Source organism: Heliangelus exortis, chromosome 1, assembly GCF_036169615.1.
Source record: "Heliangelus exortis chromosome 1, bHelExo1.hap1, whole genome shotgun sequence".
Lineage (NCBI taxonomy): Eukaryota > Metazoa > Chordata > Aves > Apodiformes > Trochilidae > Heliangelus > Heliangelus exortis.
The window spans coordinates 135,636,491-135,652,434 of NC_092422.1; the positions used below are offsets into that span (position 1 = coordinate 135,636,491).

The window sequence follows — 15,944 nt, forward strand, 5'->3', positions numbered from 1 at the left end:
TGTTCTGTAGAAATCTCAGGTTTACAAACTTCTTTTGTCCAAACATAATTGACTGCAGACCTTTTAAGCAGCAGGCACTATCATTTGCTTTTGTCTTAGGATAAATTGCTTCTCTGGCAAATATCCCAGCAAAGCAAACCGCAAACCATTTCCGTAAGCCTTTGCTCTTTTTGTGGTGCAATGGTTTAAATGATGATAGAGAAACATCCGTTTTGGGATTCATAAGAAGCATTTTTTCACTGTTGGCCTATATATTTAGCTTTCGTGAGTGAGACTGTAAGTTGAAGATTTACTTTAAGAAAGCAGAACCAGTCCTTCCCACTTCTGTTGTAGATCTGTTGCCTATGGTGTTCTATAGGTAAAGAAGGTTGTGTTAAAATATCTTGTAATTATGTTTTAAATTCTGTGGTATTAATATTTATTTATCTTTTTTCTTTATCCTCACTTGTCTTAGGTATACAGGACCAATCAGTGTGCTGGCGAGTTTGTTGTGACTTTTCCTCGTGCCTATCACTCTGGATTTAACCAGGGGTATAACTTTGCTGAAGCTGTGAACTTCTGCACTGCTGACTGGGTTGGTTCTTTTATATATGTTTGCAATGTCTCCACTTGGTCACTTTAGTGGACATTGTTAGTAACTTTGTGTTAGTATTCCCTTTATGTTTTATATTAATTGTTCCTGGTACAACAGTTAGAGGACTGATTTAACTTTCCACTACACAAAATAATTTTGATAATCATATAATTTTAAGCAGCTTCAGATAGAAACCCTGGCATGTGATCTTCCTTTCTAAGTATTGAATTAACCAAGAAATGACATCTCACAGTACCTTTAGCTCATACTGCTGTGATGTTTCTTTCTGAATGCGAGAGCTGAATGTTGGAGGTAGGCATATAACTGTCTTTTGTGCCAGCTAATTGACCTTGTAATCATATTAGAGTTTGTTCTAATAATCATGCCACAGGAGAGAATATTTTTATGTGGACTCTCCAGTAAGTTATCAAAATGTCTTATTTCCATCCAGAATTTAAAATTCAGAAGTTACGATCTCATCTGTAGTTTGTCTATCTCTAACTTCTGTTACTTTTAAATAGGCATTCTAATAAAAGTAAATAATTTTAGACAATCACACCAGCCATTTGACGTTACCTTTTGTTATGCAAAATATTACCAGAAGTCTCTGTAGCAAGTTCATCTAGCATCTTATTTTTTTGCTCTAAAAGGCACAAAATGAGCAATAGCAATTTTGGTTAATTTAGGCATCCTGTGTTAAACATCTGTGTCCAAGCATAGTAATATCCAGAGAGCAATGCAGCAAATCTTTTTGGTGCCAGTTTCTTTCCACTGTAAAGCAGAGGAGCTTAGGACAACTCAAGCTTGTGTCTGCAAGTGAAGTGTGTAAGGTTATGGCAGGTGGTTCCTCAAGATGGATATCCTCTTCGTCCTCATCTGTGATGTGATATAAAGTTGTTGTAATTGGCTCTGCCCCGTAACATACAAATCCCTTAATGTCAGTCTTTTCCCAGGTTTTGCAAAAGCCTTGTGGGAGCTAAGAGATGATCTCAAAACAACTTTTCACAGCGTGATAATGTCCTTTAAAATTTTTTTTTAGCTTCCCATTGGACGTCAGTGTGTGAGCCATTACCGAAGGCTGGGACGTCATTGTGTGTTCTCCCATGAAGAGCTGATTTTCAAGATGGCTGCAGATCCAGAGTGCTTGGATGTTGGTCTGGCTGCCATGGTTTGCAAGGAGATGACTCTGATGATAGAGGAAGAGACACGGTTAAGGGAGTCTGTTGTACAGATGGTGAGTAATAAGGAAACTCTCTTACTCTGCTTGCAAAAGAACTTTTGCTTCCCCCTCCCCTACCCTGGATTAGAGATTTTAGCAAATGCCTGATTTTTTTTTTTTTTTTTTTTTTTGTTAGGGAGTGTTGATGTCTGAAGAAGAGGTGTTTGAACTGGTTCCAGATGATGAGCGTCAGTGCACAGCTTGCAGAACCACGTGCTTCTTGTCAGCTCTTACGTGTTCCTGTAATCCTGAGCGTCTGGTATGCTTATACCATCCATCTGATTTATGTCCATGTCCCATGCAGAAGAAGTGCCTAAGGTACACAGGATTTTTTATTTCCCTCACTTTTCTTCCATACCCAATAGTTTTTAGGAGACCAGTGACCAAATACAGTTATTTGGCCACGCTTCTCTGTTCCTTTTTTTAAGGAAGCATTTTTATCCTTATTGCTTGTTTTTTTTTTAATTCACAAGCAGTAGATATTATGTGTGTTCTGTCTTTCTGGCCTCGTGGCTGGAAAAACTCAATATAAGCAATATCCTGTGTTTTTTCATGTGCATTAATACTTTTCCTGTATTTTCCTTCCCAATTTCCAGGTACCGGTACCCACTGGAAGACCTTCCTTCCTTGCTGTACGGAGTCAAAGTTAGAGCACAGTCTTATGACACTTGGGTCAGTAGAGTTACAGAGGCTCTGTCTGCCAATCTCAACCACAAGAAAGGTCAGACTTCTATCATTCATAGTAGGATGCCCTGAAACTCCTACATTTGTTGTGTGCTCTCATTTAGTAAGAGAAACACTGTATTGTTTAGTGGAAAAAAGGAATGAGCTAATCTGAGTGTTATGCAACTCACCATTGTGCATTTCAAATTGAATAAGCCTCTTGAAACTTGATTCAAGACCTTTGAAGCAGTCTAAATTTTTTTTTTTTTTTCTACAAATTATTTATGTACTGTTATTACAGATGTGATTGAGCTGAGAGTAATGTTGGAGGATGCTGAAGACAGGAAATATCCAGAGAATGATCTTTTCCGCAGGCTCAGGGATGCTGTGAAAGAAGCAGAGACCTGTGCTTCAGTAGCACAGCTGCTTCTGAGCAAAAAGCAAAAACACAGGTAGGACAAACATTTTAAAAAAAATTTCCATCTGTCGTGAGTTACTTGATTAGGCCTGAAAATGTAAGAATCCTGAGGTCTCACTGCTTACTAACATCTTTAAGTTTCCTCTCCATCTTGCTGCAACTTATTGAGAGGTAGGGCAGGCAGACACAAAAAAGGGACAAAAAAATACTTGCTTGGGATCTGTTAAAAATACTGTTTTCAGATGACTTATGAACTGAAATGTGCAGTCCTTTGTAGAAGTCTTGTGTCTGATGGCTGATCAGGTATTTCTCTGTGAGGGAGCTGTAGGGTTAGACTACTAGAGGGAAAAAATGCAAACAAAGTAAGACTTGGCTTGAATGTGTTTTAGGTAGCATGGCTAAGTCCATAGCTTAAAACTATGGAAAGAAAAATTGAAATATTTGATTGCGAAGCAAAATGCTTGACAAGTAGGAAATGCCAGTTATGGCTGATGAGGCAAGCACAGTTGTATGAATGTGTTATATGAGTGAAAGCTGCAGAATGTGTTCTGATGCTGATGGAGTTACTTGAAGATGGAAAGCAAATGTGTCTTGCCAACACTGACTGGGACAAAACCATCTTGAGGAGCAGAGCAATGCAGAGAACAAAACCAGTCCATAGTTCTGGACAGGTTTTTTTTACTTGCAAAGGGTGTGGGAACTCAGTGATGTATGGCTGAAAAGTAGTGGCTTGCCACAGTGACTAATAGCACTTTAGACTCCATCAGTTTTGTGTGTTACCTGCCTTGCTGTGGCTGTTCCACTCTTAAATCTGCCTACTGGCCCTACCTCAGCAATTTGCTGCTTGTGTCCCTTTGTCCTGTTGTCATGAGCCTTCAACAGTGTGTTCTTCCTGCTCTCCTCTGCATTCCATGCACTGAATGAAAGTCCCATAGAAAATAATTTGATCAGGTGACCATAATTCTTGTGCCAGCAGTTGTTTGGTAAATTTCTATAGGTTGCATTTCTTCTTAGTAAAAGATTTGGCTTTGTAGTTGGGTGGTTTTTTTGCACATGTAGTTTTTTCAGTATAACTTAACACTTTACAGGGAAGGAAGGTAATATGTAAATATTTTGCTTATTATAACACCCAACTTTGCTCTACAGAACATCATGCATGTCATAATTGCTTAAATTTGAGCACTGAAATGTAAGGCCACAGGTCCAGGGATAATAATACCTGATGTAATTGGAAAGCTACTATAAAATAGAGAAACATTTTTGCTGTATTTGAAGGGGAAAGAAAGCTCTTGTTTGTATTTATTGTGTGTTAGGGTTCTGCTGTCAGAGTGAGGTATGGTCATGCTTATCTGGGAGAGGAAAGTAACACCAGAGAGGCTGCATTGCCTTCTAAGGATCTGTGAAGATGTGTCCGATATTCCAGTCCTATACCTCTTCCCTGTTGTTGAAAGTTTTGTGTTACCGTGGATAGAGATAGTTGGGCTTTTTTCTATGGCACTCCACAGCTAGGGACAGAATGCCAGCACAAGGTTTTGGGGAGTGTGCCCTCCTGCAGGGGTGTCTCTTGGAGCACTGCACCCCATGCACTCCAGCACAGGAGTATTGAAGGCACAAGTCCAGTGCAGCAGCCATTCCTCCTCATGTTGTAGCCAGACCAGTCCTGCAGTGGTTTTTCTACCAAGTTTTGTATAGTGTGTAATGATATTTGAGCATTAATCTAAATTTTATGTTTACAATTAGATTTAAGTCCATAGGTTAAAAGATTGGATTTTTTTTTTCTCTAATGCTTCTGTAGTAACAAAATGTAGATTCATTAGCAGGGGCAAACTCTTAGATGTTTAAAATCTGTTCTTCTTGTGAAATTGTTGTGCCTGTCAGTGATATGTATACCAAGTGTTTAATTTTTGCACTGTGTCGCTTTTAAGTCATCTTCTGCATTCAGTAGGTTTTTGGTACTTGCTGCAACTGATATTTAATAGAAATGTCTATGCAGAGCAGGTCCTACTCAGTAGCAGTCTTTTCCTATTGCAAGCCAATGTCAACAATTCTCTGGCTGCAAGAGAGAGCACTTAAGAAAATAAGACTTCTTTTCAGAGCTTGTTGCTGTTATGTACCTGAAACTTGTTCTCAGTGTCTGTCACAGGAGTCAACTTCTTGAGCTGCCTAAAGCAAGCTTTTTGGGGCTATGTTCTTTTACCTATCTGGATCAAATCTGATTTGAAGGTCATCTAGACATTCCTGTCTCTAAGGAGCAGGGTGAATTCTCTTGATTCTTACAGGAATTACATTCAATTCAGTGATTTTGGAATTCATGTGGAGTAGGTTTTCTGTTGTGGTTTTTTTGTTAATTCAAATTATTGATATTTTTTTTTTAGCTTCTCAGTAATCTTGTTAGCTTTCTGTCACTGGGAGTATAGGGATCATCATCTCATTCATATGCTGTTGTTTAATTATGTCTATTCATACAGCAGACAGAGCCAGGATAGTGGAAGGACACGGACCAAACTAACTATGGAGGAGCTTAAAGCATTTGTACAGCAGTTGTTCAGCCTGCCCTGTGTTATCAGCCAAGCCCGACAAGTAAAGGTAAGATTGTATCTGTTCCTTGAATTTATCCTAGGATGCTTTTTGTTTTGTTTGTGGATTATTTTTTTTTTTAAATAATGATGCCTAATGTAAAGGATAAAGCGCTTTTTTTTTTTTTTTTATGATTAGTACTGTGCTTGCAGAAAAGGATTGAGTGGGATGTTTCATTTCCAGCTTCTAATATAAAGCAAATAACTGCTTTGCAATGACATCTGTGACCTGAAAAAAAAGAAATAAAGTAGTCTGCATCTAACTCAGCATCTCCGTGCTTTACTAAGTGATCTTGCTGTTGTCACTGAAGTTTTGCTGATGGCATGTTGCTGTCTGTCTAATGGAAGGGTGACCTCTTTCTTGCTTATTTGCAAGCATGTCTTTGAGTGGGCAGAGATGACATTTGTACTTTTATGCTAGTCAAAGCAGCTAAAAGCTTGATTTGGTAGCCTAAGCACAGGTATTTATTTAGTGAGATTTGTGACCTGTGAGATGGTCTCAAGTATTCCACCTGTCCTCCATTGCCCTGCTGGAGGAGTGTCTTAGGTCCCTTTTGTGGCTGTCTCAAACATTATGGGGTATTACACATGACAGTCAGTGTGTAGGCAACTAAACAGAGCACTTCACTGGGCTGTGTGTGCTTTCTAAGGTCCCTGTTGCAGAGGGTGTGGTCAAATGTGGTTTCCTCAGCATAGCTAAATCAAGATAAATTGTCAGTGTCCATCCAGCCCAGTTCTATCTCTCTGAACCAGCTACTCTTATTCTGGCATTTTTAATGCTATCTGTAGTGATGCAATTTCCAGTTAAATACTACTCTATGTTTTTGGCAGAAACTTCTGAAGGTTATGTTGGTGTGCTTGTTGAGGGGGGAGGGGAAAGCAGAACCATGTTGACAGTTGTTCAGTAAATACTTGTCAGCCTTGCTTTCCAGGTTACAACCCCCTTAATCTGTATGCATGGTTTGCCTCCCTTGTCCTTCATATATATCTTTGCACCTGTCTTTGAATGAATCTAGACTAATAAGTAATCCAGATCGTACTGATTCCCCTGGCTGCTATTATCGTTCATCATTCTGGCAGTCTGTATGATAGCAAGTGTTTTCAGCAGTAATCTTAATTTGTTTCTGTGTCACTGATGATGAAATGCTAAATAGCATTTTGCCTACTAACCAACTTCTGGAAAGCTCCTTCAAGAGCATTGTATTTATTAAGATTTTTTCACCTTGGGAAATGGTTCTTGAGGTACATGTTAACCATTTATGAACCTGTGCATTCCCTGGTGATGCAGTTTTAAGAAGAATATTCTATAGTGCTAGATTGAGGTCCTAAGATTCTAAACATTACAATATATGCAGCTACTCCTACATAACCAAACATGTAATAGTGTTGTTTGAAATGGTATCTTCATAAGTGTTTCCTAATGTTCATTGTTGATACCATGGAGAGACTTTATATTGGACTTTATTGTTCTCTTTGATACTGGCATGCTGGTGATGAAAACAGGTACTTTCAGAAAACCATTGAACTCCAGGATACACATTTTCCAAGTTAGCTGTCTCTAGTCTTACACTAAAGGACGTCTTTGAAGGATAATTTCCCAGCACCTGATAAGAGTGGAAGGTGTATTATCAGCCTCATACGAAAGGAGGATCTTACTATGTCTTTCCAAATACAAACCACTTCCTATTAACTGCCTCTTATTAATGATATTTCACCATTTTTATGAATAGACTTATTAGGTTGTTTTCAAAGAAGTTCTTTGTTTCTAATGTATTTAAAACCTGCCTCTAATTAAGACATAATTCGTGGGTGATGGAGCTGGGGGCATTCAATAAACTTATAACAGTTGTAATTTGTAATTTTGTCTAAACATTTCCACCCAACTCTTCCACTTTCCCCAGCCATAGGAAACTAGTTTTGTTACTCTATGCACGTGTATGTTTTTGAAGCTTCAATGTAGTCACTAACCAGTAAAATAAATACCATTCATGAGCCATAGTCTCCTTGTTTTTGAATGAAGTCAGATAATGAACATTTATGCCTAAGCAATTACTAACTTTCAGCATGGCATTTGAATGCAATTTTCTGTCATAATGAATTACAAAATAATTGTCATGTTGGATGATGAGTATTTTCTAACACAAAAGGCATAGTAATTATTAAGCTGTAATAATTTACTGTTGTCACTATGAAGCATTCAGCATATGTTCCCTAAATCAAAATCCTCATAGTGTGGATCTTTTTTTTAAAAAATGCCTTCTGGTTTCCAGACAGTCATGAAAAGCAGCATCAGATAAAAAAGGGCAGTAAGCTAAGGGTTAGGAAATACAGGTTTTGCTCCTCATTGTGCCATCGACCTGCTGTCAGAAATATCTGTCTTTTTGCAAGAGACCCAGGAGTGAATCAATTGAATATACTGTCTGGATGTCCTTGAAGGAATGTTCTGCAGAGTTACTTTCCTGTCTGTTTGCTCTCTTTGATTTTTTTGTTGCAGTGCTGAGACATGAGGATGAGGACAACTGCAGCAGTGCAGTTGGTTTTCTGTGAAACTGTCTATTTGCATTACAGAGTGTTGCATTTTCATCTCTTTCCTGTTTCAGATATAACCCAGGTCTGTTTAAGTAGTAGGCCTGCTTTAGGAACCAGCTGATCCTTGTTATTTTAATGATCTTTTGGTATTCAGGTCCTCATACAACTCTAGCTTGTTCTTCTTCCTCAGCATGTTGTGTTCTGTTGTGTTACCACCTTTACTGTAATGTCCTTGGTGCTAGGTTGAAAGGGCAATCTGTAGAGGCTTCTTTTCCACCCACTATTTTAAAATTACTGTTAACAGGGCTGTGCTTAATACTCTCTGGTTGACAGCTGTAGTTAGTTGTACTGTTCAGGTGCAGAATTTCATCCATCTAATAGGTACAGTGTATGAAACATTTGGCCAAGTCTGCTCAGGTGGTCTGTAACTTAATGTGTGTCAGACCTAACGGCTTGTGAGAAGCTAGCTGGCAGTGTATGTAGAAGCTCTGTCTTTTTATATGATCTTGTACAGATTCTCAGCTGACTGATCCCACAATCAACTGTCCCTCTTGATTCTATGGACATTTTTTCCTAATGGATTTGTACTGTGTGTTACTTCAGAATCTGCTTGATGATGTGGAAGAATTTCATGAGCGTGCTCAAGAAGCTATGATGGATGAGATCCCAGACTCTTCCAAGCTGCAGGAGTTGATAGACATGGGCTCTGGCCTTTATGTAGAACTTCCTGAACTGCCAAGGCTGAAGCAAGAGCTGCAGCAGGCACGGTGGCTGGATGAGGTGAGGTCCACCCTCTTGGATCCCCAGAGGGTCACCCTAGATGTGATGAAGAAGCTGATTGACTCGGGTGTGGGCTTGGCACCACACCACGCTGTAGAGAAAGCCATGGCTGAGCTACAGGAGCTGCTTACAGTCTCAGAGAGGTGGGAGGAGAAGGCCAAGGTCTGCCTGCAGGCCAGGTGAGTGTTCTTTTTACAAACAAAGGTCACACACTTGGGAGATTCTTAGCCTCTGTTGAGGACTGTGGTGAAAAGTAGGGCTTTGAAGCTCTAGTGCGCTTTTTTATTTATTTTTTCTTTTTCTTTACCCCACAACAGTTTAGTTGCTCAGGAGTTATATTTGAGGTTGTTGATGAGTTGCAGAAGAATTGATTCGCTATCATATTGCACAGTGGCAGAAGGCTGTGAATTGCTGCTGTCTTTGTTCACTACCCCTCAACAACAAAGAGCATGCTGCACAAGACAGCTTCCTTAATGTTAAGGAGTTCTGATGCTGTGCCCTTTTGAACTCTTTTGTGCAAAGTCCATCAACTTTCTCACCTCTCCTGTTATTTGTTAGCTGGTAACACCCTCCAAGAATAGTGCCATGGTGTCCTACACTGCACTGTAATGGTGAAGCTGCATCACCAGCCTGTCAAATTTATGTCTTTAGTTGATTGGCATTTTGAGACAAGGCTGGAATTGGGTTTTTCTTACTCTAGACCACGCCAAAGTATGATGGCTCTGGAGGGCATCGTGAATGAAGCAAAGAATATCCCTGCGTACCTACCCAATGTCTTGGCACTGAAAGAAGCCCTGCAGCGGGCTAGAGACTGGACAGCCAAAGTGGAGGCTATTCAGGTAGGGGTTACAGCAGGGACTGGAATCTTCTGATTGCATCCTTTTATTATTTTATTATCTTTATTCCTAGCCCCTCTACCCACAGAGTTGACCCGAAGGGAAGTCTTACTATAGCTGTTAAATGTGCTTATTGTACTGTAGCTCAATTCTTGAATTTATTTTTCTTTTTGTACTTCTGTTTTTCCATTGGCTACCCTATTTCTCTAGCCCTTCCTTTTATGGATTTCATGGGGTATGTAAAAGCTGACAAATCAATTATGATACAAATGTTACTGAAAAGACCTCACTTGGTATTGAAACTGTTCTGCATACTGTCAATGGATATACTTAGCTGAAGTGGAACATGTTCTTCTCACAAGTCTTCAGTTTTGGAGCTGGCTGTGGAAATGATTCTTTTTGTTTTGTTTTTTTTTCCTCCCCCAAATACTGTAAGATTTAATGGCACTGATGGCTGAAATGTTCTGTCTGAAATAGATGAAGTTTTGCCATTGTTAGTTCAGTAGTTCCCCATTCTATTGGTCTGCCCACATAAGTTGATCCAAAAGGGATGCAGCTTCTGTAATATTGATCTGGTCTTGGTCTCTGGGCTGCAGCTACTGTTCTTGTATGAGTGAACAAAACTGAGAATCCCAGGTGATTTTGCATCCGCCCACGTACAACTCTCAGATGTTGTAGCTTGCAGTTAAGTAAACAACAGTTAAGACAACCATCTAGAAATGAAATCTTGTCTTAGTCCATAGGCCAGCTGGCCATGTCTGAATGGCTGTTAAAATAAAAACCATATGAGAGGGTTTTAAAAGTATCAGTATGACTGAAACCCTGCCTCACTTGTCTTTCAAATGGAGTTCTGTTTTAGTCAGTGACAAAATAGTGTGTGGCTTTTAAACTAAGCTCACCACTGACACGGTGGTGGAATTGTTGTCTTAGAATTTTATTTTTTTTTTTTACCCCAGAACGGAAGCAACTATGCCTACCTGGAGCAACTGGAGAGCTTGTCTGCCAAAGGCCGCCCAATACCAGTGCGTCTCGATGCTCTGCCCCAGCTGGAGTCCCAGGTGGCTGCAGCTCGGGCCTGGCGAGAGCGCACGGGAAGGACCTTCCTGAAGAAGAACTCCAGCTACAGCCTGCTACAGGTGAGCAGCAGACACTTGTGTCTTACTCTTCAGAAACTGACTTTGACCCTGTGTGGTCTGGAGGGAACAATTCGTTCAATTAATGGAAGATTACAGCTCTTGAGAATAAAATATAATAAAAAAACTTAACTTTTCAAGCGAAAAGAATAAAAAAGGCAAAAAGTCTGGCTAGTCCTTTTTATGGATAGACGACCTCTTATTGTTAATTCTGATGAGACAGATTAAAACTCTCCTTTTTGGGAGGGAAGGTAAAGGATTTCTCTTTGTGTAACTGTACAAAATTACACCTGAAATGAATATAGAAGCTGTCTTTAATTGATGGATGTTTTAACTTGTTCCACTGCTTAAATTCTAAGGAAATAGATTATATATATTTTATAAGCTGTTTAACTATAAGAAAAATAAGTCAACTGCCATTTATATGATTTCAGTGAATGTAGTCACTGCCTTTGTTATAATAAAAAACATTCATTTGTTTGAAGGTTTATTTTATCAACCTGACAGGCTTTCCTTTTCTAGGGAAAACAGTTCCAGTTCTTTCAATGCTTTCTTGTAGGCTGCATTTTTCATACTCTTATCCTGTTACTCTTCTCCGAGATCTGTCTTCAGCTTTAGTGGAATGTCTAAAACCAGAGTCCTCTCACTGTGGCTTTCCTAGTGCCACATGAAGTGCAATAATTACATCTTGTCTCAGAGGGAATACTTCTTTTTAATGTTTCCCAATGGGCACCTTCTCTACTGCAACATCATATTGATTTCTTTTCATTTGGTGATGCACTCTAGATCCAGAACTTTTCTCTTTCCTGCTTCCTAACTAGTTATTGAATACATTCTGGTTTTACACTCGACTGTTTTTTCAGTTGTATAGATTTAAATATTCCTATATTGAATTTAATTTGCTAGATTTTTTTATATAAGGTATGCCTTCCAATTAATCTAGATTACTGTAAATTCAGATCTTGTTCTTAAGAGTGCTTTCCGCCTTCATGTTTGATATTAAAAGGCATGAAACATATTTTTTAGGTTTTTTCAGGCAATATATTTCTGATGTAAATGTGAAATGGTGGCAGATCTTTTAGACTTGGAATTGATGAAGAGGCTTGAAGTGAATGTTAAACTACTGATATCTAACTGTGTACATGTGTTCCCTCAAAATTATACTGAGTATGACGTGTATGGGATGGAATACTCTGGTCAATTCTGGCATCTATCTTGTCCGTTCCTCCCCAAAGGAGGGGTTCAGGTGGGACCTCTTTACTCCTTCTGGAGGGTAAAATGTTCCTCAGAGCTGAGCAGTGTCCTTGGCTCTGCACACCAGTCTCTAGCAGTAACTATAAACATTGAGTGTTATCAGTCCTAGAAGCAGACACTGTCTGAGAAACTTGCTGTTAATTTCAGCAAGTGCAGCTACTTACAAGAGAGTTAGCTGAAAGCAAAGGTACAAGACAGAAAATCAGCTTTATCTGGCCCAAACCAGGACAGTACAGGATGTATTTTTAAATTTAGACACGAAAACATAATGGCTTTAAGTTGACCTGCCACATCAGTGTTGTGCTGATTGCATTCAAATTCCAGATATATGAAATAATTGTATCCTTTCCTGGTTATTTCTCCTTTTCTTAGCATTGACAGATAATGAAAGGTGTTAGATTGCTGAATATTCTTTGCTTTTGTATGTCCCTGAAATCTTAACATGAGAACTTCTTGCTTGTTCTTGGCATCCTTGGTCCTAACAGTGTGAGTTTTCTTGGTGGTTACAGGTTCTGAGCCCTCGGACTGATATTGGTGTTTATGGGAGCAGTAAGAATAGGCGGAAGAGGGCAAAGGAGTTGATGGAGAAGGAAAAGGAGAAAGATCTTGACTTGGAATCCCTAAGTGAACTCGAGGATGGTCTGGAGGAGGCCAGAGACACTGCAGCTGTGGTAAGGAGCAATGAAAGGTAGTGTCTCCTGATATGTGGGTTTAATTTGTCTCTAATATGTGTAGAAGGCTTTTGGGAGAACTGATAAATGAATCTTACTGAAATGTGTATCTCTGTAATAAGATGTTTGACACAAGAGTATAGTTCAGCTTTAATTGCAATGAAAGTAGAGGAAAGCACAGTTCAGAGGGTAAGTGCTGACATTTAATGTGGGCTGTGTAAGACTTAAATGCTCTTGGGGCAGTATCTGCGGCTGATTGTATAATATTAACAGCATTTCTTGTAATACCATCTTAAAAATGTAGTATGAGGTTCCAGCTCTACCTTAAACAGTACTAAGAAATGTTTCACGGAATCCTAGAATATTAGAGGTTGGAAGGGACCTTGAAAATTCAAATCCAACCCCTTTGCCAGACCAGGTTTACCTAGTGTAGGTCACACAGTAATGTATCCACTTGGGTTTTGAATGTCTCCAGAGGAGGACACTCCACAACCTTACTGGGCAGCCTGTTCCAGTGTTCTGTCACCCTCAATATTAACCAACTATCTTAGGCCCCTTTGCTAAGGCTGAGAGGCTGATGTAGTTGGGGGAGTGATCCTGCAGGTGATCCTGCTCTGGCAGGGGGGTCGGACTCAATCTTGAGAGGTCTCTTCTAAACCCCTAACATTCTATGATTCTGTGAATGTTGTTTTTGTTCCCTCCTTGTTGGGAGGATACTCATGCAGCTTAGTTGCAGAATTTGCTGCCCTCTCTCTGGGAACAAAGAAAGCATATGCAAGCTCATTAATGTGGCTTATAACAGTCTCTTTTAACTTATGCTTTGTTATAGTTATCTGAATGGAGATACTGAGGAAATGCAAGTTGTTTCAGAAATGTGTATGGTCACTCAGATACTCGTAGTGCTAAATCAACATTGAAATGGTGCTCGGCTACATTGTCTTGGTAGACAGAGGGAGGGAACTGATTGTGACTTCTTGTCTGGAGTCAAAACTTGTTCTTCTGTTGGCCTTATGACAGATTTAATTAAGATCTTTGTAGATAGGGAGAAGATTTATCTCAAGTTTACAAAGAATCTTTGTCAGAAGGCTTCAGAGTAATGACTAATGGAAGGGGAGGAGGAGATACTTTAGCTAAAGGTTTAATTAAATCACACAGCACCTGAATTTTGTGCTAGTTTAACTGTGAAGATCTCTTGATACAGTTTTGTTTTTTCCTATCCTACATTCCTAATACAACAATTTCTCTTAGCTGTGGAGGTCATGAACTGTTTTTTCTTTTCTGTGTAGGTGGCTATATTCAAGGAGCGGGAACAAAAGGAGATAGAAGCCATGCATGCTCTCAGGGCAGCTAACCTGGCCAAGATGACAATGGTGGATCGAATCGAAGAGGTCAAGTTCTGTATCTGCCGCAAAACAGCAAGTGGATTCATGTTACAGTGCGAGCTGTGCAAAGACTGGTTTCACAGTGGCTGCGTGCCCCTTCCCAAAACAAGTTCTCAGAAGAAGGGTTCCAGCTGGCAGGCCAAAGAAGTGAAGTTTTTGTGTCCACTTTGTATGCGTTCTCGAAGACCGCGGCTCGAGACAATTCTGTCCCTGCTGGTGTCCCTGCAGAAACTGCCCGTGCGACTGCCAGAAGGGGAGGCCTTGCAGTGCTTGACAGAACGTGCCATGAGCTGGCAGGACCGGGCACGGCAGGCTTTGGCCACGGACGAGCTGTCCTCTGCTTTGGCCAAGCTTTCTGTGCTCAGCCAGCGAATGGTGGAGCAGGCAGCACGGGAGAAAACAGAGAAAATAATCAGTGCAGAGCTACAGAAAGCAGCAGCCAACCCAGACCTGCAGGTAGGGATGTGACTATCTTACTCTTTACTGTCCTTCTTTAGCATGCTGAAATGCCTTATCTTTCTTGGAGAAGGTTGGAAGGGAGATGGGGCAGTTAAAAATCTGAGCATTAGACATATTAAAATGACTGGGTTCAGTGCTCCTTAGTGTTGGGCCATGGCTGGAGTCAGTCACAAGCTGCTGCAGGAACAGGTCTGCTGCTTTGTACTCGCTGTCAATAGCAGCTGCTGCTGATGGTGCCTGTGGGGAACATCAGCTCAGATATACCAGCTGGCTAAGGGCCTGAAGATGTGTGAAGCAGGGGTTACTTTAGTGTCCAAATTCCATTTTCTTCTTGACAGAATCAAAAGTGTCAATGTTTATTATTTTTTAGGGATTGTCATTCTTAGGCATATATCTTGATATTAAATTTCAGTGAGGACTGTAGGCAAACACTGATCCTTTTACAGCTGATCTCTTCATCCTGTGATTGGGATCAGATGATACTGTGGTGAAGTAGTTTGTACAGCCATGGGCTGGTAGTACTGAACAGCAGTTTCTAGATCTTCCTAATCACTATTATTCAAAAATCCAACAGAACCTTTTCCTTGGATATTTCCCTGTCTTTCTTCAAATATTGCTATAACTAGGCTTTCGTTGACTGTCCAGGCAGTTACCCTCAGGCCAAAATACCCACTGTTTCCTTTATCAGTAATTCTTTATGGTTTTTTAAATATTTTTCTGGAAATTTTGTTTAATTCTTTTGTTCCATTTTTTTTTTTTTTTTTTTAGGGACACTTGACTAGTTTCCAGCAATCAGCCTTTAACAGAGTGATAGGGAGTGTGTCCTCATCTCCACGGCAGACTTTGGATTACGATGATGAAGAGACAGACTCTGATGAAGACATTAGGGAAACGTATGGCTATGACATAAAGGTAAGTAATCCAGTGTGGCTTCCCTTCATGGAATTAATTCAGAACATCTATTTTTTATGAATTCAGTTTATTTCAGATTTTTTTTTTCGTCTCAAGCTATCTATGTACATTGTGCCCTGGCTTCTTTTGCAGAAGTACTTCTTGGTTTTATATTGATGTCTCAGTTTTGTCATGTTTTTATTCAGAATTTCCAAATGTCCTGTTTGAGTTTCAAAAGTGCTAAGGAAAGCACTTCCTTAGTGCTAATGAAAAAAGATACATTTCTCAAGGAATTTGTATCATAATGTCATGGAGGATGAGCATTGTCTCTATGCCTGATTCAGAGATATCATGAATCATAAATGAGTAAGTGTCTATATGGAGAGTTCTTCAGCAGTTTTTGTTACAGAAAAAAAATTGGACTTTGGAAACTGTATGACCTGTAAGAAATTTCCTGATGCCAGAGCTTTCACATTTTCATACCTTTCTGTTCATTCAGCCCTTCCTACATAGAGGAAGTATATGTGTTTGGGTTTAGTTGTGTGGAAGTACTCAGGAC

General features: G+C 39.8%; 1 protein-coding gene across 3 annotated transcripts in view; it reads left to right on the forward strand.

The window, feature by feature from the left end:
* The window catches only part of KDM5A (lysine demethylase 5A), a 49,427-nt gene that overhangs the window by 22,216 nt on the left and 11,267 nt on the right, over nt 1–15,944 (forward strand). For 2 of the 3 annotated variants that reach the window (XM_071768635.1, XM_071768653.1), the window contains exons 13-24: nt 455–574; nt 1,614–1,808; nt 1,930–2,111; nt 2,390–2,514; nt 2,758–2,908; nt 5,343–5,460; nt 8,583–8,938; nt 9,460–9,598; nt 10,552–10,731; nt 12,492–12,653; nt 13,940–14,491; nt 15,263–15,406. In XM_071768635.1, coding sequence (XP_071624736.1) covers nt 455–574; nt 1,614–1,808; nt 1,930–2,111; nt 2,390–2,514; nt 2,758–2,908; nt 5,343–5,460; nt 8,583–8,938; nt 9,460–9,598; nt 10,552–10,731; nt 12,492–12,653; nt 13,940–14,491; nt 15,263–15,406 — 2,424 coding nt within the window. The remainder of the gene's footprint in view (nt 1–454; nt 575–1,613; nt 1,809–1,929; nt 2,112–2,389; nt 2,515–2,757; nt 2,909–5,342; nt 5,461–8,582; nt 8,939–9,459; nt 9,599–10,551; nt 10,732–12,491; nt 12,654–13,939; nt 14,492–15,262; nt 15,407–15,944) is intronic. The other variant, XM_071768643.1, reaches the window with a different exon arrangement.